General features: G+C 41.0%; 1 protein-coding gene across 1 annotated transcript in view; it reads right to left on the bottom strand.

Moving 5' to 3' along the window:
- Cubn (cubilin) overlaps positions 1-20,005 on the bottom strand; it is a 225,260-nt gene that overhangs the window by 89,859 nt on the left and 115,396 nt on the right. Inside the window, exons 32-36 of the mRNA XM_021155681.2 lie at positions 6,906-7,065; positions 4,954-5,067; positions 2,800-2,910; positions 1,286-1,414; positions 275-407 (exon numbers count right to left, since the gene is read on the bottom strand). Coding sequence (XP_021011340.1) covers positions 275-407; positions 1,286-1,414; positions 2,800-2,910; positions 4,954-5,067; positions 6,906-7,065 — 647 coding nt within the window. The remainder of the gene's footprint in view (positions 1-274; positions 408-1,285; positions 1,415-2,799; positions 2,911-4,953; positions 5,068-6,905; positions 7,066-20,005) is intronic.

A 20,005-nucleotide genomic window follows, 5' to 3' on the forward strand; every position in this document is an offset into this window, starting at 1 on the left:
TCCTTCTTCTTCTTCTCTCTCTCTCTCTCTCTCTCTCTCTCTCTCTCTCCTCTCAGTTGAAAGAAAGAATACTGTTGAAAGATTCTTAATGCTTTATACAACTGAAGCTACAAATGGAACCAAAGAAATTGAGGAAAGCCTTCCTAAGGCTCCCACAAGTTCTCTCTGCTGATGGCTCAAACACAGGCTGCTGGTCAACCATTCTGTCAATAACAGTGCTTCCTCCCTGCAGATTTACCCACACTGAGACAGCACATGCCTGACAAGGACTTACAGAAAAGACAGCTGCAGGTGGTTGCCAGGGGAACTGGTAATGTTCCAGACACATTCTGCATTAGGATGGTAGTCTTCTGGGTAGCCAGGGCTATTGAAGATGCCATCGGCCGTGTAGAAGGTTCCACCACAAGCTGAAAGGCAAAAGAAACAAAGGGGGTTTCAAAGCAAAGACAAAATGGAAGACACCACAAGACACAAGCATTAGAGCCAGTATCTACAATGAAGGACAAAGCACGTCCATTCCATATGAAGAAGCAACTGTGTCACACACAGTAACAGAGGGAGAGGAGTCTGAAAACAGAAACCCAAGAACTCCTCAGTATGGTGAGCTGGAGGGGACCCCTTTCTAAAAGCCTTTCTCCATGTGAACTAGAACTTTAGGAAGACTTGTTTTTAATCTTGTCCAGTATGCTCTTCAACCCTGGCCTGGAAGAGAAGGTATTTTTCCCTGGTTGCCATGTAAAAAGAAACTCTACAGCTTTTCCCTTTGGGGAGGGTAGGGAAACACACTGTTCTTCACCTTTCTACACATTGGCTGTAATTGCCCCACCTGGCCAAGAGCCACAGGGCTGGATGGCATTCCTTTCCTTTCCTGCTTAGATGCCTCATTGCACAGTGGACATGTGCAGCTAGACCTACCTGACCCCACCATCAAGCTCTCAAGACAGAAGAACAACCATGAGGCTGTACATCCATAAGAGCTTCTATCAAACTGGCAGTCATGGAGTGCCTTAGCACTTCATGTTTACATTGCTGTGACAGTAGAGAACAGGTCTCCCAGACAATAAGGTTTAGCTAAGAGATGGCCAGATTTCCAGATGATTTTTCTCACTTCTACACCTCATGGTTGTCAGAATGTAGACATTGAATTATAAAGAAGGTACAGGGGAAATTTCAAAAATTAGCTCCCAACGTTAAATGAAAAGAGCCCCAAATAACAAGCCAAAGACATCTACCACATGTCTGCTAACCCTGAGGTCATCTGTTAATGCTAATATCTCTCACTCACCTGATGTTGATGCAGAGTAGATGGCATGGAAACCGTCAAAACCGTACACAGAATCAGAGACAAACCTCACTGTCAGGGCATTGCCAAATGATATGATGGGATGGGGCAGAGAGGCACCACAGTAACGACCTAAAGGGTGAAGAGAACCACATGGAGGTCAGTGACGGCATGGCAGGGACGACACACAGTTTTTCCAGGTACATACAAGAAATCATAAGCATAGCCGGGTGTGTGTGGTGGTGCACGCCTTTAATCCCAGCACTCGGGAGGCAGAGGCAGTCTAATTTCTGAGTTCGAGGCCAACGTGGTCTACAAAAATAAGTTCCAGGACAGCCAGAGCTACACAGAGAAACCCTGTCTCAAAAAACAAAAACAAAACAAAACAAAACAAAACAAAACCAAGAAATCACAAGCAGAACCACTTACATTAGCATTGTGTTTGAGACAATGTCTGACCACTAAGGATAAACCTCAAATACAAGCATAGCCAGGATGATTCATAAACCCAACAGAAAACAATAGGAGGACAGAGGGAAGTTGATGTGACCAGGCTCCAGATGATGGGCCAGGTTACATGGGTTCAATGCCTTGCTTGTCATTTACTAGCAACATAACCTGAGACAAGTAATTTGGGTGCTCTGTGACTTAGTTGCCCCATGTGAAGAGGAGGACATATTAGAAATAATTAAACCCATGTCATAAGGATGTAAAGACTGAGTTAACCACTTATAAAACACTTAGAACAGTACTCCACAGGAGGTAACTGGGTAGGAGTGTGCATTATATAACACAGCCTGTTCCAATGTGAATGGATTAATATCTTAAACATTACAATGAGGGGTTTGCCTGGGGTTTGTTCTTTGTCCACCATTCTCTCAGGCTCCATCCTCGGCACAGGAATAGCATTGAAGCCTCCTCTGATGGTGCTTGCCCTCTGCCAGGGAGACTTTTCCATGGTAAAGTCTCATGGAGAAAGCTTAAAGCATGTGAAGTTATTTTGTCTGAACCATCTTAAGAGCTCTATCACACACTTTATCATGATGTCTAGCACACCAACTGGTGGAGTTTTAATGAAGTCAATTAACTAATTTTCAAATGCTTTCCTCCCACTGGGGACAGAAGAAACATGTCCAGTGGAATATAAGAAATATTTTAAAGTACTATCCAGAAGCTTCAGAAAGAATTTTGTCTTTGTCACACTCCTGCCCCTGCATCAGATTGTCATTTAGTATCTGCAACTTGCCTTTTAGAAACAAGTTAAAATACACAAACTACATGTAGAACATAAGTAAGTTGAATTTCATGAGCCCCACATTGTCCTGCTTTCCAACCCTCTGGTTATTCTTATGTGGCTTGAGGCTCTTCATGCTTATTGAAAACACTGTAACCTTGAATGTCAACACTGTGAGTGCCTGTGTGCATGGCTGCACACTTGGGCATGCGCGCGCACACACACACACACACACACACACACACACTACAGACTACAGATGAAATGACCAAATCTCCGGTACCTTGGACAGGTGCATCAGAGTCTCTGCCATCCAAAATTTCTACAAAGTCCCATGTGCAATCTGTGCTGCTTTGCAGATGAAAGTGAGTAAAGGAGAGAGCAATATGATTGACTGTAGAAAAAAAAAGAGAGAGAGAGAAGAGTGTTGGTTATTTAATAAAACACTGGCAAGCAGAACAGAGAGATTTTTGCCCCTGGTACTCTGAGATGATGCCAAATCCCTTGCTTTCTGGCAGCTTTGCACAGGGGTGGGGTGAGTAAACAGAGCTAAGGGCTCAGCTTCGCGATAAAGGGCTTCCTTTGAAGAGTAACAGAATCAATGCTTTTGAAAAATGCCTGTAGAATCCAAAATGCCAGGCATGGTAAATCAGGACTCTTGAGTAGGTTCATCCCAGGGACTTCTGGAGACATCTTATTGGAAAACATAATTTTCGGCTTGCTTTGTTTTGTTTTGTTTTGTTATGTTTTGCTCTATTTGTGTTGTTTGTTAGCCATTGCTGTGTTCCTCTGAGAAGCACTTTCCTAAACAGATTAGTTTTCTTAGGTTCTGAGTGCTTGCATGTACTTGTACTAAGGTTTTTTCCCCCTGGACATGGCTCCTAGCACACGTAAGTTTATTTAGGGGTCAGAAGCAGTGCCCTAGAGCTTCTGAATCATCCATCAATAAAGCTTTGAATCATCGAAGAACAGTCAGTGCCCAGATTGCATTTTCCTTTTGTTGTCTTTACAGCGTTTCTAATCTTCAGAAAGGGATCTTTTCCTGTTGCTGTCCTTGTAGCAGTGAGATCTTTCATCTAGATGTTTTTGCAGATCATTAGAAAATAATCAGGAGGCACAAAACTGCTGAGCTCAATGCAGGGGGGCTTCTTTATCTTGGCTTTGTTGGGGCTCCACCCTCTCCATGTACAAAGGCTAAGGATTACATTATCTGTCAGCTCCCACATTCCATGAATGACCATAAAATACTATCAGTTTGTGAAAGTGTTGGATAATATTTAAGGCCAGCTTTTTTGAGAATTACTTTGTGCAGGGACCAGATTAGTCTAAGTGACTGTCCTGTTTTTACAAAGTCATTAATTAAAGAATAGAGAAGAGAACTTAATGGCTTTCACACGTTGTGTCTTAAATCACAACTTCTTCCTGGAGACCTGAAAGGAGGGGAGGGTTCAGATGAAACAGGACTCATAATGAGGCCTGGAATAGTCTGCTTGGAGCCATTCTGCCAGGCCTGTAAAGGCCATCTCATTTTCTCTGCCTGGAAAATGTGGAGGGACTATTACCATGTCACATAGTAGAATCCTAAGATCCCCAAAAGAAGAGAAAGTAAGCATTTATTGAGGGCCTCTAGGCATGCACTGATTTCATAAATATATCCATTGCAGGAGATCAGGTTTTACAATTAGTTTCCCTTTTAGTGATTAATAACTTGCAACCATGTATCCTCCAACAGTAAGTTTTTCTCTAGTCTCTATCCTTATCATTCACATATTCATTCACCATCTACTTTATTTGTATTTGTACACTTTATTTGTATGTATTTGTGCATTTCAGGCAGGTAAGTGTTCTAGTAACTGCATCCTCAGTCCTTTGTCTTTTTGTTGGTCTGTTTGTTTGTTGTTGCACAAAGCATCTCACTGATCCCAGAGTAGCCTCCAACTACGTATGAATGGATGATGACCTTGAACTTCTGGTTCTCCTACCAGAAGTTGGAGTGACAAGCATGCGATACCACTTTTGATTCATTTAGTTCTGGGGATGAAACCCAGGGCCTCAATAGTGATAGGTAGGTACTCAGTCCACTGAGCTTTCCCCAGTCCTTGGTTTGTTTGTTCATCAGAGACAAGATCTCCATATGTTACTCAGGCGAGCCTTGAATTTACTGTTGAGCCCAGGCTGGTCTCCAACTCAAAATCCTTCTGCCTTAGCCTGCAGGGTGCTAGAATTACCACATCCAGACTTAAAAATTCTTTTAAATTAATGCGAATCAGTTTAAAAGTGCTTTCTTACTAGGCCAGAAAGTGTCTGTTTCCATGCATCTCAGGAAGAAGCCAATTGTCAATTGCTACCACTGAGGAGGTTAAATGCAGTTCACAGCCTTACCTCTCAAAAGAGCCACTTTCCCCAGATTCCTCTCCTTTTGATTTTTGTTACTTACATGGAGGTTGAGCTTCAATTATCCAGGTACAGTTCTGGTTGTTTGGATAGTTGGCTGGGTACAGTGGAGAGGAGATACTATCTGAAGAGTCAGTAATGATGTGGGCTCCACACTCTGGGAAGCAGAGACACACATGTCATATACTTTTGGTTCCTACCAACTATACCAAATAAAGACATTAGGTGTGTGAAAATGCAAATACATTCTTCTTATTTCCATAGCACATGCCAAGGAAGCTGCAAGTAAGCCACCAGATAATGAGAAAATACTTTACATTTATAATGTCTTTCAATTATAAGAAGTGGGAACACACAGCATAGAACAACACAAACAGTTGTGAATTATCTGAATCATTCGACTAATACTCTTGGTTCACTTACTCTGTTTGCTGATAAATTATAAGAGGGAAAAATGTATTCATAGATGAGTTTTTCCTCTCTAGGAAACACTCCATGTATAAAGATGATTTCAAGTTAAACAGAGAAGCTCAATGCTCTGTGGGAACGGAGGAGAGGAGGATGTGTTGCATGGTTGGGTTCTGGTCTCCGGAGGAGGCAGGCGTGGAGAGTAAGAAGAATGGTGGAGGGAATGCATAGCCTGAGCAGAGACATGGGTGAGGAGGAGGGCCATGGTTATACAGTCTGGACTGAAGCTTATGAAGCTTAGGTAGAACTAGAAGCAGCATTGTGAAAGGGTCAGGACTGGCTTGGAGACTGTAGTGAACAGTTGTAGGGACTTGCCTTTCATCTAAGCCACACAGAGTAAGGACAGCCATGAGGACCCTCAATCTGATCAGAGTGCATCTCTTACAAGTTACTTGGTAAAAAGATGGAGCAAGGGTGGGTGAGTTTGAGGAGGCTGATACTGAAGACCAGACAGGCCAATAGGGAAGTTATATTCTGAAGCTGCACTTAAGGAAATATTCAATATGTGTGTGTGTGTGTGTATATATATATATATATATATATATATATATATATATATATATGACTGTTAAGTACTGCTTTGTATTTGAAATCACCGAGAGTGATAGAGCCCACCTAGTGTCTTGCTCCAGTGTACCTTTGGGAGAACTGACTCAGAAATTGTGTCCAACCAGGATCGTTCACTAATGTGATACCTATAAGTCTCCTAATATGGATGTAGACAGGGATATGATTATTAAGCAGGCAAACATTATTGGAGGCAAGGCCAATGAGATAGCTCAGTAGGTAAAGGCAGTTGCCACCAAGCCTGCCGAATGAGTTCAATCCCTGAGATCCAGACAGTGAGAGAACTGAGTCTAGTTCTGAGTCCCATAAGTTGTCCTCTGACCTCTACATGTGCACCAACACACACACACACACACAAGTAAATATATGTACAATTCATTTAATTAAAAATTATTTGAAGTAGATTATCTGAGTCATCCCGATAAAAATCATGGCCCCAATTCAAACCAGTTAACAATCCCTCTAATTTCTGTGTTCCTTCACTGTCTAATGGTTTGATAAAGATTAATCTCTGAGAAAATTCTGGTGAATGGCAATGGGTGAAAATGCTTGGGAGAGGAAATTGAGAAATGGCAGTAACTTAAGGACAAAAACAATAGAAAACTATGGGATTCAGCAACAAGGAAAACCACTCTGTGCAAGTTGAACCTGACTCTTTCACAGTTGTGTTTCCTTGGATAAGTGCTAGGGAAATTAACTTGGCTAATTCTGTCTTATATATCACTGATACTATACCATTAAACATTACTCTAAAAACACAGCACTTAAGAGATATGCATAACCTAAGACATCATTATCATTTAAGGTAGATGAAGATAAATAAAATGTAGAACAGTTAGAAATACTTACAAGTCTCCCTTTCTGGATATTTTCATGTTAACTTGGAAGCTGTGATCAGTTTCTGAAGTCTGGTGCCATTATACCACTAAGGAGGGCTCAGGTGACCCATAGGATACTTGCCTTGCCTGAATTGAGCTCGGAAGCCCCTGCTCTGGCTGGAAGATCCAGACTGGAATCTCACAAAGAGGCTGTTTCCTGAAGAGGTGATGGAATTAGGTGGCTGCTGTCTTCCACACACACTGGCGACACGGGTGTTTGCAGAACTTGAGCCATCATATGCCTACAAATATGGAAGACAGAAAACTGTCTTAATACTGCAAGTTTACATGTATAAGACTCATATTCTGTGGGCTATCTGCATATCAATGAACTAGTAAAATATCACATTGACTGGATCTAGAAAAAAAATGCTTTATTTCATTATCTTGCTATCCAGGAACATGTCTTAGTATTTGGTCATTATAGTGTCTAGAGACTATAATGAGCAACCATTCATTGTTAGAAACAGAACATTCTTGGAACTCTTTGCTCCTCGGAGGATCATAGATAGTGAGCAAAAGAAATGACAGAATACTTCTAATAATGTGAATGAGATGAGTTTGGTTTAGGAAAAAAAAATACCTCATTCAAAGACATCTATTAAATTCCATCCCTGTCCAGGATTATGCTGGAACTGCTCCAACCCTGCATTCTGGGCCAGTGGAGTGAAGTTTATATCCTGTATGCCCAAATCCCCACATCACTCTATGAAACTCAAACGTCGTCGTCAGTCGGGTACTCTGAGCTAACATGAGTTTCTGAACACTTATGTGTGAGCCAGTGATAAATGAGTCCCTTGAATTTGTATGGCAAGACTTGCTGCCACTTGTTAAGTACGTACTCTGACAGAAAATGGATTCAGCCTTTCTCATTGACTCTTCCGAGCAGTTTCTCTACCTATATCTCTCTCAACAAACTCATAAGCAATCTAAGTCATATATAAGTTACGAAACTAAACTTGAAACTCTTATTTTATCCAATATAAGATATCAGTTGAGCAGGGTAGATATATTAATATAGTAAGTATCTGAAATAAGTTAAATTAAATTAATAATGACTGTCTCCTTAAAAACCAATTGCTATCTATACTTTGTTAAAAATGTAGGGGAGATAACAGACTATTCAAAAATCTAAAGGACGGTATTCACAAGTAACCTGGAATATCTAGTGATATATATAATCAGAATGCTTTCACATACGCAGGGTTGGGAGGGCATTCTGTGTTGATTTGTGCAAGCATGTGAATAAGATAGCAATAGGATTTAAATTCTCAGAAAAAGGGACCAGGCTTTTAGAGTAACAAATACAAAGTCAATGTGGTTCTAGAAGAGTGCTTCTTTCTCCCTTCCCCTTTTATCATATAATGTTCATATTTTAAATATTCCAAACATTCAGTAAGTGAAGCTTTAAAAATGATTTTTATTCAACCAACATTGACTGAAAATTGAATTATATTCTTCTAGCCAATTTAAAATGTAATTTCCAGTACTGATCACTTTGACCAGTCACTTATTCTCTGCAGAGAGTATTCAGCCATAAACAGGACATCTGGCTCACACCTTTCCCTACAAGCTTAGAGAATATCCAGGAAGAAGGGGGCAGATATGACTGTAGAATCAGCAAATAGGGAGGAGTGCTGTAAAACAGTATCTTCTGGACATGATTGGGTCTTTGCATCCATAAACCCACACAGCTGTGGTTGCCTGCATAAGATCAAGCTGGTCAATATCACAACATGGATAAGGGAGGGACTCAAGAGGCTCTACCCCCTAGGTTAGCAGTTACTGGTAGCCTATGAATGACAGAAAAGGGTAAGGCAGTTTTCTTTATTTCTATTGGCCTTGTTCATGCTCCAGTTTACAGCTCTCCAATGTATGGGCAGTACAGTCATTCTCAGGTTCAAAATAACCGCCAATACCCCAAACTCCATCGGCACTCCAAATATCCAAAAATGGGCTCAACCTGAACTATAGGAGGATTTCTGATGGTTAGTTAAAACCAGGATTCTTCAGGAACTTGTGAAGTGAATTTCTGTCCACCAAAACTAGTCACTTCCCTTACCTCTGGCCAAAGAGATGTATGACTACCTGCGGTGCCTATCAGCATATCAAAGCTGTTGGCTTCCAAAGTCCTTCAGTATCACAAGTACTTGTTGCACATTTCAAAGTCCATCCTAGTGGACAAGTCTTCCTCCCTTTCCCCTCCTTCTAAACTCCTTCCGGCCCTTGGGTTTCTCTTCACATCCCTATCCTTCAGCTACCCATTATCTTTATAGCTCTGCTACCCTCCATGTGTTTTCTATGGTCTACTCTTGCTTTTCTCACTCTGTTTTCTCTATTCTCTACCCAGGCTTCTCATGCCTCTTTTACAAATAGCCCTGGCCAGGTCTGGTCAGTCTGCTATGCTCAGTCTGCTGCTTTCTCTCTTTGCTCTGGACTCTTCCCGCTGCCTCTAGCTGTTCACTCTCTTATATATACACAATAAAAACCTTCCCTGCTTCATCATACCATGGAATAGACATCTTGTCAGTTTATACATTTATTAAGCAAGGAAGCAAACAAAGGGCACGGAAGTGTAAAGAGGAATTCAGGATGAGTGGAAGTGGTTCTGAGGACTGATTATGATCAAAATAAATTGTGGATATGTAATGAGAATTTCAAAATAAATAAACATGGTCTCCAGTCCAGTATGGTTGATTCTTTTAGACAAATAATAGCCAAAACACCATATAAACTATCACAAACATTTCTCTTAATTGGTTTAATTCTTAAACTCTGGTAAAATACTAGACTCTAATAAGTATATTCTAACTTCCCAAATAATAGAAATTTGAACTTCTCCAAATCCACACTTTAAAAAAAAATGTTCTAATTTAATTTCTGCTGCTGTGATAAAACACCCTGACAAGTAATTTAGGGAAGAAAGGGGCTTCTTTCAGTTTATAATTCTATTTTACAGTATTTCATTGTGGAAAAGTCATGGCAAGAACCTCAACTACACATTCAATCGCAGCACATTCAAGAAAAGAATAAAGAGAAATGAATGCATGCAAAGCCCCTTCCTTGCTTGTGCTCAGTTTGATTACTCTTATATAGTTCAGAACATTTTACCTAAGGAATGGTGGCACCCAAAGTGCTAATGTCAATGAATTAAAACAAATCCCCCATAAACAATGTCCATAGGCCAACCTAATATAGATAATGCTTCCTTGAGATGCTCTTCCCATCTTCCCAGGCAATTCTTGTAGTTGAATTGAAGTTATGTACCAATAGCATACTAAATGTGGTGTGTGTGTGTGTGTGTGTGTGTGCTTTTTATTAGCATCACTGCAAATCTCATTAGTCTGCACTAACATGTGATTGTTTTTAAATAAAGTGAGACTAATGTGCTTGTTATAAAATCATGCCCTATCCAAGATACGCTAGTAACTCATCTAAGTAACACAGCTAGTGAGCATGAATCTTCACTCGTCAAATTCTGTATAACAATACTTCTTTTAAAGCACTGCTGATAGCTGGTTTATTGTCATGTGCTTGTAACCCCAGAATTTGGAAGACTGCGGTAGGTTATCATAAATTCATGCCCACAGTAGACTATAATAAGATACTGGCTATATAAATAAATATTTTATGCATATTAATCATCATTTGGTAAAATTCCAAAGCCTCACACTACCAATGAGACAGTATTTAAATTTCATTTGAAATATCAATTCTACTTGAGAGTGCTTTCAGCATTTGCAATATTAAGACAATGGTGTTGCATTTTGATTTTTAATTTGCAAAGTTATAAGGAAACACTTCAAGAAAGAAAATATGAGAGACTCTATTCATGCTTATTTAAAGCTGTACTGCCATAAAACTATCAACATGTATGGCCCTTTATTTCTACTTTGGCTCCCAAAGCAGAGCTAGTAATTGTATCACCATTGGATATGTGTTTAATATATTCATATAGCATAAGTAATTCTTACGCCTGCTGCCAAGAAGGACTAGGCTTTCCAACCTGCTACTTAAATAGGAAGTGCCAGAGCAGTATACACACAAGACAAAACTCTCAACTTACTCTTTTCCTCTAGGTGACACTAGTGAAATGAGATTTTTGATGATGAATCCACAAAATTAAAAATAGCAACCATGTTCATGAGTTCCAACTAACAGAGTTCTCAAGAAGTTGCAGAAGATCTGGCTAAACATTTCCACAGGAAAGGAGTAGGAATGGCACAAAATCACAAGATTCTAGTTCACATATTTAACAAGCCAAAAATGTAACTTTGTGAATAAAAAGAAAGAAAAAGTCCAGAACCTTACACATAATAGCCAGGAAAGGCCAAATGTATAAATGTGTCAGTTTATAGTTTCTGAGAATAGAGGGCTAGGCTGAGAAAAAGCCCTAAGAAGAAGCTGCCCACTCTCACATGAGGTAGATTATAAAAACCAAAGTAGGCTCAATAGTAAGAAGCTCTTTAGAGGAGGTGAAGTCAAATGTGGCTGCTGCCAGGTCCCCTGTGGCTGCTGTCATGCAAGGTTTTCTATATTCTAGGCCCAGGGAGTAAATGGCAGGGGTGCAGTCACAGGACATAGCCAACTCTACACACTCAGCTCCCAGGTGCCTTTCTCTGGCAGTGTGAAAGAAGGGGGAAGGATGAGGTGGTCCAAGACTTTGAACTTATCCCACAGCCCAGAGTATGTTGGATACTGGATACATCATGCAATGTGTCAGCTCTTTCCATAGCCTGAGCCCTAGCCAGAAGCAGGAACTGAGCTAATGGATTAGGAGTTTTCGTGTTTGACATTTCAATATCATATATCATGAATTTGACTAAATGTCAACCATCGCCAGGTTAATACATGCCTCCCCTCGTCATACATCAAGTGGCATTAGGAAGAAAATCATTCCAGTGAGAGACTGACATCTCTTCTGGGTGACATTTACAGTTCTGGGAGGAAAGGCTCTACATTCAGAGTCTTACAGAATGGCTATTTGAAAAAAATGCAGAAAGAATCTTTTACTTTGCTGTACATGATATGTTGATATAAATATTCATTACTAATCAACTATATGTGCCATTGAAATATTGATGGCAGATTTCTTTTAGTTGGAAAAAATAATCTTATTTAGCAAAACATCTTTATAAGCTTCTATGTGGGACCAGAATAATTGAGGTAATGTTTCATCTTTGGGGGACAAGTCCCTCCCTATCTTGTACTTTCTAATCATTACTCAGTCACCTACTCTATGAAATGGCACTACTATTAGTCTTTATCACATACTATTTTGGGGAACTAAATAAGTAAATAGAATTAAAAGTGTTAATGGTATAGTGTTGGTGTGTAACAGATAGCTATTAAATAGCATGCATCCTTATGACAAAACTTTTTACATCTCTCCTCTAGTTCCCAACCCAGTGGGTCAGCATGCTGTCCATATGCTCTGCCACAACTTTGTTTCCATCTCTTCTCCTCATGCCTGGAGCCTCTTCTGGGCTCATGCCTTGATCAGTTGTTTTCTGCCTTGGCTTTGTGTCATCTTTCAGTTCAGTATCCAGGCAACTGCCTCTGTGCCACGTGCTGTCTCTGAAGTCCAATGCAAGGGAAAACTGAAGAACCCTTCAGGTATGCAGATTGCATCAGAGATAAGCAGCCACTAGTGGCTACCTTTAAGAATGGAAGAGCATGTGACTAGTGTGGCTGCTAGTAACCATTGCAGCCTGGAGTACCTGCTCTGCTCTGTTCGTGACCCTGAAGAGATTAAATGGCTCATGTTCACCCGATGGAACGATCAGTCACCACTTACTACCTAAAGCTCACCCTGATTGCAGGGCCAAAATGAATTGCACCAAGTTGAGCTTTGCGGGAGGAGAAACTGGGAGTGTACAGTGTATGCTTTTATTTCCATTTGGGGCACTATACTTTTTGTTCCCTCATTTGCAAGTCTTCTGGGAAATAGCAAAACAATGCAACTGTAGCATGGTCAAATGTGTTAGGCGGGGGCTGGTGAAATGGCTCAGTAGGTAAGGACACCTGCAGACAAGCCCGATGACCTGAGTCGAGCCTTGGGATCCACTCACATGACAGAAGGGGAGAAGTGGTTCTCGTGAGTTGTCTTCTGCCCTCCACATGCATACCCACATGAATACAAAATTAGTACATAAAAGTGTACTTACATGTTAATTTCATTAGGATGATACATTGAAGACTAAAAAACACCAACATTTTTAAGTGGGGACTGTTTATGATTTAATGATGTTTGTGGGCAAAGAGCTGAGGATGCTGGGTCAGTTCTGCGTTCCTAAGGTCCACAATGTAAAATGATAAATAAGACTTTTAACATAGTATGACTAACCATGCTAGAAGAAGGAGTAATGGGAACTTTGGCAGGAACAGACAAACCATAGTATGAGGCACCTATAAGTGCTCACGAATACAGTTTGTGAGTTAGTTCTTATGGCCCCATTTTGCAGCTTGGAAATTTAAAAGACTTAGAAAATGTAAGTGACTTGGAATCAAATACTTAATAGTAGCTCAGAACAGCACAAGTCATGTCTTCCTGACTTGATATTGATTATCATTAAACGGAGGGGAAAGGTAAACAAATTGCATTCATTTAACTCAATATTAAGAGACCAGAATTCTGTGAAGTGACATGAGTTCCCCATGACCTTTTAGAAAGATAATCATTGGAGCTTCCTGCGTTTTGAAGACTGCAATAGAGCATCCTTGGAGGTTGTGATGGCTAATCTCGATTGTCAACTTGACTTCATCTAGAATTAATGAGGACCCCAGCAACTGGGCACACCTGTGAGGGGGATTTCTTGGTTGGATCATTTGAAGTCATAAAGCTCACTCAAACTCTATGCCACACCTCCCTTCTGGTAGAAGCTCACATAAGAGCAGAAGGAAGAAGGAAGCTTTTGCCTTTTTGCCTGCTTGCCCTCATTCTAACTGGCAAGTTCACCTAGCCTTTTCCTTTAGAGAACCCTGACTAATACAGGGACATTTTAGAAAGCCTTGTGTTGGGCTCCTGTGGATTTCAGAGTGTTTGACATCTGTCATGCATTCCACTGAACAGCCACAGCATTACCAGCATGGCTAATTCATCAAGGTGTCTAACAAACAGCCCAGAGTGAAGGCTAACTAATAAACCTAAAACTTACATTCCTGACTGCTAAATGCACTTGCGCTCTTGGACCCGGGTATACTAGTGTCTGCATGCTGCCTTTCCTGGGCCTACCTGCAGATCTCTGGCACAGCACAGCTCCTCACTTCCATCCTGATCTTTACTAGATTTGAACTCCATCTGGCAATTCATGTCTCTGCTTAAGTGAATTAAATCTTAGCACAGTAAAAGAAACATGGGAAGGGCAATATCTATGGGAGTAAAGGAACCATTCATATCTGTCAGGTCCAAAGGAAACTCTAACCCCCCAAACTCCAAAAGGTACTCAAAATATCAGAAATGGGCCCAACCTGGATTAAAGGTGGGTTTCTGGACGTTAGATAAAACCCAGCATTCCTCAGAAACTTGTGAAGTCAGTTTCAGTCTACCAAAGGAGTCTTTTCCCTTACCTCCAGCAAGACAAAAAGTTCTCCAACTAACATACACCTCTGTCACCTCTCAGTATATCAATGTCCATGCTGGCCCCAAGCTCCCTCAGTCCCCATTCACAAGTATTTGTTATACATTTCAATGCTCACCCGCTGGTCTCCGCCCACCCTACCCGCCACTCCCACTTCTTATAACCTAGATCTAGCCTCACTAGATCTCTCTATTCTCTCTCCTCTGCTACTTTCCCCTCTCTGGAAGATAGCACTGGCCATGACCAGTCTTCTGGCTGTGTTCAGTCTACTTCTTTTTTTACCTGCTCTAGGCTCTTCCAGGTGCCACTGTATATTTTTTCTCTCTGATGCACAATCGAATCTTTCCATAGCATGGAGCAGTCATGTCATTGATTTATACAATATCAAGGTACAAAATCAACCTTGAGAACAGAGAACTCATGAACCACCTCCATGTTATATATGGTAGCGTAGCTGCTAAGGGAATTCCCAGCTTCAAATCTGGCCCCAAGAGAGAGGAAGTACTAAATGACAAAGAAGGGAGGCTCTCAGGATATGGTTCATGCTGTTAGAGTCATAGATGTAATCAGGGAAGGATACAGAAACCTGACTCCTTGCGATGGCTTTTTTTGAGGGGAGAGAGGAAGGAAGCTGGGCTTCCGCATTAGTGATATTTCCCAGTACACTGGTCTGAAATGGAAAACCAAGTTAAATTGACAACCTTCCATCTCGGTTCAGGACTCCTACTTTTAAGCTGTTATTGTACACTATGCCATTCGGCCTTCACACATTTTTCAGAAGACTAGGAGATGTAACCAGGCCTAGGAGCAGGGCCGTAGAGATCCCTCAAGAAGGAAATGTTTAAGAAGACGGAGCCAACATGAACATCCAACGTGATAAATACCCTGGCCCATGAGCTGTGGCTTCAGCTCAGCTCCTTGCTTTGCTTTGGCATAGCTACCGATTGACATGGGCATGGGAATGGCTAAGCAGATTATCACAAGTGAGTCACAAAACAAACATTTCAAAGCCCTTGCTCAAGCAACCTAAAACATCTGATGGGGATCAAGAAAGAAGGAGAGAAGGGAGAGCAAAGGAGAATGGGAGGGCCTAAAGAGGAGGGGAGAAGGAAGGAGGGTGACTGTCCTGAATTCATTGTAAAACAGTAAATATTTAAAGAAGGCTGTTTCCCTTTCTCTCTCTGAAACTCCAGTTATCTGTTACTCCTGACTCCCTTCAGTCCCCTCTGGGAAGTGACTGTGTTTTAAATGCAAGCATATCATGGGCTGCATCAAAAGTGGGGTGGGGGTGGGGGGAAGACAAATTATGGACCCTGCCTTAGGCGCCTGTCCTGTTGAGCTCTGGGTGTTGTGGGCAGATAAATATGAGAACAGGCTCTGGTGCCTCGGAGTGAGGCTTGGGGGTCTGGATTGTTTCAGTTCAGATCAGACACTTGGCTTCCTTTCTTTTCCCTTAGACAGGCACCAAAAGCTTCAGGAAAAACAAACAACCAAAACCGAACCAGTTAGGGGTTGCTTGCCTCCTCCTCCTCCTGCTCCAGCTGTTTGCCTGAGTGTATTTCTCCTTGCAAATAATAGGCAGGATGGCCTGTGCTCTGCTTGCTTTTTTATCTACACTGATTCACACAAGGCAGACATTCCATTGCACTGAGCACAGAGGCTGCTGGAAACAGAGGTCAGCCTCTCAGGAGCCCTTCCTTCTCTCCCCCCTCCCCCACCGCAGTCTGTCTCCCCACCCCCCTTCTCACACAGAGTAGAGTGCAGCCTGTTTTCTCCCAGATCAATAAGAACTTACAGACCCATAGTACCTAAGGCTCAGAAGAGAAATTCTAATGAAGCAATTAAACTGGCGGTTGGAGGTCACTTTAACACTTACCCTTCAGGAAAGAAAACATATTGGAGTCATTTTTCCCTGATGACTACACAGAGCCACCCCCAGCCAGCAAATGCTCACTGTCTAGCATTAAACACTCATGACTTATCATTCCCCAAAGTCAGAGGAGAGCTAACACCAGGCTGGAAAACAGGCAAGCAGGAATCACAGACATTTTACCAAATTATATAAAGCCCAGTACAAGTCAGCTGTGTGTGGGAGCCTCAACATTTTAATAGAAGTGTTGAAAGAAATCAGTTTCGCTCCCTTTTCATTATAGCAGAATGAAATTCTAGACAACACATCTGTACCATGTTTTCTAAGTCCTCATGCAACTCGAAATAATGAGGTCCTATGTCAATGACAGTGTCAGGAGTGTCCTCTGCAAATCTTAAAATGCACAGATCCCAGCAGGAGTACAGATGGCAAGGACTCATTCACTCATATATTTACGGTGTGTCTATTAGGAAGAATCCATGCATCAGATTTCTGCCTATGGGTACAGACTGCTGTGGGTTATATGAAAGAAGATGGATGGTATTTATTACCTTATTGCCTTAGTTAATTGTTCATCACAGTGATAGAACACCTGATAGGAACAACCAAAGGGGGAAGGGAGGCTGTATTTGGCTGATGGCTCTATTTTTAATTTTTAATTTGCTTCCTCTGAATGCTGAAGTTTGCCTTTCAGTCCTGATGTTCCAGCTTGGGGCTATCTGTGGGCTTGTCCTCCCTTCTAGATGAGCTGTGATCTGAACACACAGAGAAAAAGATGAGACTGTCACTCAAACCCCACTGTGCTTGCATTCCAGAGACTGAATGTGAGAGGTCCTGAGAGTCAGACTTTGAGAGAATATTGCCCTTACCATCCACTGTAACCCCCTGTGGAAAGCCTTCTGGGGTACCACTTGGCAGGAGTCTGACATTGGCCAAAGACAAGGAAATGGGCTTTAGACAGGAATCTGTCATTGGCCATGACAAGGAAGTAAGCTCAGGCAGGAATCTGACATTAGGGCATAATAAGGAAGTAAGTTTGGCAAGAATCTAACTTCAGGCTGTAATAGAGAAGTAGGGTAAGGCAGGAATTTTAGTCTTTCGGGTAAAACAGAAGAACTAGGCTTCAGGCAAGATTTTGGGCTTGGACAAGGAAGTGGGCTCAGGTATTTTGGTCATTATGACAAGCCCTTTTAAACAACTGTCATGGGAGTAATCTCGGGACTTCGCTTGCTGCTTTGTTAGTTCCTTGTTGTACTGCTCGTACAAAATACTTGAATGTAATTAAAATGGTATAAAAAGTGGGTTGGAAAATAAAAATTTGCCTTCAGTTTCAGAATTGACTGGGGTCACGCTATAATGTTGTCTAACTGTCCTTTATCTTTTTAATCCTCACTCCCTCGATGGAGAACCTGTTGACTGACTGAGCAGGCTTTGTCACCCCCCCTTTCCCTCTTCCTTCTCACAAGCACGGGCTCAAAGTAGACGTTCTTCTTGAATGTCCCAGGTTCTCAGAGCCTGTAGCAAACTAAGATATCCTTAGATCAAGGGTAAGAGGGGGTGAGGGATATGTCACACTCAATACCAAGGGCCTTGTGGTGACTGCTCATAATCAATACCTACACTGAATGAACTAACGAATGAATGAATGAACAAGTGAATGAATGAGGCAGCTAGTCCATGGAATGTAGACCTCCCAACTTCTAAACAAGAACATTTTCCACTTCATGTTTAAATGTTTTCTTTCAGTGATAATTCAAGTCTAGGTTCACCAGAAATAGAAGACAATTTTTATATTTTATCAAAATACTTATTCTTGCCTTAGGGAGTATGTATGATAAGGATTACCTCTGAGTACTGGGCCAGCTATTAATGTGTGCTGGACCTTGACATAGGCCCTATTAATCACCCTCTTTTTAAAGGAGATTTTTATGGAGTTGATATTAAATGATTTGTAATGTGTCCTGACTTCAGCATTCTGTGTCTTTATGACCCGATGACTGTTCTTATTTTTGCTATAATCAACTAATTACTACATTTTCATATAAACAGGATGACTTGTCCCTGTTTTTAAGCACAGTTTACTGTGGTATTAATGGTACACTTTAGCTTTGCTAAAAATGCCCTGAATACAATCATTATTGAAAGCATTATTGGCTGCTGTTATTTTTTTTTTCCCCTTGCTAATGGCTCTGTCTAAGCTCCAGGACCAAGGAATTAACTTAGGTGTCTCTAAAATGAATGATTAGCTTTGTATGAGCTTAAGCTACAGAGATTATTATGTAAGGTTTTGGACACTGGGGTACATTTCACATCCAGTGTCCATCTGGTCATAAAGATAAATGGCTGGGGTTTCAATGTGGGCCTTCATGAATCTCTGGATAACTAACTACATCTTGGAGCCAGGCTCCAACATCACCGGAGAATTGCCCAGACCAGCTTCAAACCTCTGTAGACCTCCTGTTCCCACAACTGAGTGTACTTGGCAACTGTGCACAGCAGATCTCTATCCTAATGTACCTGTATAATTTTTTTTATATTTAATGATGTTGTTGTGAAGATAGTTTCCAAACTATATAAGACGACTTAGCTTATATAGTTTATACCATTCACAACATAAATGTATAAATCAGAAAAATATTAGGACATGTATTCTAATTTCTCATTCTAAAGACATACAATTATAGGTTCCATCTGGGTTCCTGCCTTGTTTAATTTTGTGTTAGCAACAGAACATCTGACAGAGGCAACTAAAGGGAGGGGGGGTCTTGACTCAGCTGATGGTTTCCTGGCCACTTCAGTTCATCATGACAGAAAAAGCATGGTGGCGAAGAGGCTTCATCTCTGTTGTCATGAACACATGAGGTGAATAACTCATATAGCATAAACCAGAAAACAACAAATTCAGAATGTGGAACGAGTATAACAGTCGCACGGATGTTCTTAGTGACCTACTGAAGTGTGCTGGCCTACGCCACCACCCAAAGCGCCACAGCCCTCCAAATAGCACCACAACTAAAAACCCAGTGCTAAAATCATTAGCCTTTGAGAGATACCTCAGATTCAAACCCTAACACTGTGCACTGGTAACATGACTGCAACCATTACTCTTGCCTCTTACATTTGTCTGTTCTTTTACCATAAGCACCTCACCCTTATGATATATATATACATATATATATGAATATATAGTTTTCCTATGACTTATATATAATATACACACATATATATTGTTTTCCTGTGACTTTTAAAGTATAATTTTCCATTGATTTCTTTTATCCACAGGTTATTGCCTTTTTATCTATCCACACCATTTATGTCTATAATTCTATGGAACACTCAAGAAGTTCGGCACTTTCTATCCTGATGTGATCTAGAGTCTTCCATCAACTACCCACAGTGAGCAGTGATTCTGTTTCCATTCTTATTACACTGTCATTTCTGGTTCGTGTGACACCTTTTGTCACCCACTTTTTACATTCAGCTTCATCCTAGGTGTCTCTGAGACCACTCTCTCTTGTTCTCTTAACTTTCATTTGCCCCTTGATCAGTGGCATGACCTCTAAGAGTTTATACAATCCTCCTATAAGAGACCATACTTATTCCCATGACTTTAAGAACTACCCAAGTAAAAACACATTTACTCATATACATATACATCTATGGATATGGATACGGATACAGATATACAGATACACAGATACAGATGATACAGATGATACAGATGATACAGAT

This window comes from Mus caroli, chromosome 2 (genome assembly GCF_900094665.2).
Source record: "Mus caroli chromosome 2, CAROLI_EIJ_v1.1, whole genome shotgun sequence".
Classification (NCBI taxonomy): Eukaryota; Metazoa; Chordata; class Mammalia; order Rodentia; family Muridae; genus Mus; species Mus caroli.